Consider the following 973-nt stretch of genomic DNA (forward strand, 5'->3'; position numbering starts at 1 on the left):
ACAACAACAACAACAACATCATCATCATTATTATGATTTAAAAGAGTTACGATACTAATTAAGCATTGACATGAGTACAAGTGTGGTTAAAATGTCTTCAAACAAGTATGAGAAAGCTAATCTTGACGCCACGAGCTCGTCCTCCTTCTGGAAGAAGAGCTCGATGAAGGCCGTCCCGGGTCGTCCTAACCCATCATCTTCCGTCCTAGCCAAGCAAACTCTACCCGCAGGTTCCAGTGGCTCCGGAACCTCCACCAATGGCCACAAGCTGAAGAGTTTCAGCGATTTTGAGGCCAGTGTCTCCGATGCTTGGAACTCCGAGGAGCCTTTGCCAGCTTCGTTGGCCGCCAGTGGGGCAACGGCTACCGGGGGCCGACCGACCACGTCCCAGGCCTCCTCCTCAACGAGCTCAGTCACTACGCCCAAAGCCCCCGTGATCATGTCGTCAGTGTTTAAGCCCGAGACCACGAAAGGGAGCGTGTCCAGCCGGAATGGATCGCCTTCATCCCCAATTCATTCTAATTCATCGGACAAGAGCCAGACGAGTCCAGTGACCTCGGGAATGCTCTCCTCCCGGTGGGAAAAAGTGGACAAACTTTTGTCCCATCCCAATCTGGACTTGGACGAGTTGCGAAAGGCGTCTTGGTCGGGCCTGCCCCCGACTTCCCGCCCCAAAGCGTGGAAGATTCTCTGCGGCTATTTGCCTAGCATCGTGTCCCGCCAAGACGAAGTACTTCAGAGAAAGCAAGACGAATACAAGCAATACGTGGTGCAGTACTTCCAGACCAAGGACCAGGATATCCATCAAGAGACCTACCGCCAAATTCACATCGATATCCCCAGAATGAGCCCTGTGATAGCCCTTTTCCAGCAAAAATGTGTTCAAGAGATTTTTGAGCGAATTCTGTACATTTGGGCCATACGCCATCCAGCCTCCGGATATGTTCAAGGTATCAATGACCTGGTCACGCCT

General features: G+C 51.8%; 1 protein-coding gene across 1 annotated transcript in view; it reads left to right on the forward strand.

Annotated features, from left to right (window-relative positions):
- Positions 1-6: 6 nt before the first annotated feature.
- The window catches only part of LOC131890912 (TBC1 domain family member 22A-like), a 1,919-nt gene continuing 952 nt past the window's right edge, over positions 7-973 (forward strand). Inside the window, exon 1 of the mRNA XM_059240365.1 lies at positions 7-950. Within this exon, the coding sequence (XP_059096348.1) occupies positions 71-950 (880 nt within the window). The 5' untranslated portion in view covers positions 7-70. The remainder of the gene's footprint in view (positions 951-973) is intronic.

The sequence above is a fragment of the Tigriopus californicus genome, chromosome 2 (assembly GCF_007210705.1).
Source record: "Tigriopus californicus strain San Diego chromosome 2, Tcal_SD_v2.1, whole genome shotgun sequence".
In the NCBI taxonomy this organism is placed as follows: domain Eukaryota; kingdom Metazoa; phylum Arthropoda; class Copepoda; order Harpacticoida; family Harpacticidae; genus Tigriopus; species Tigriopus californicus.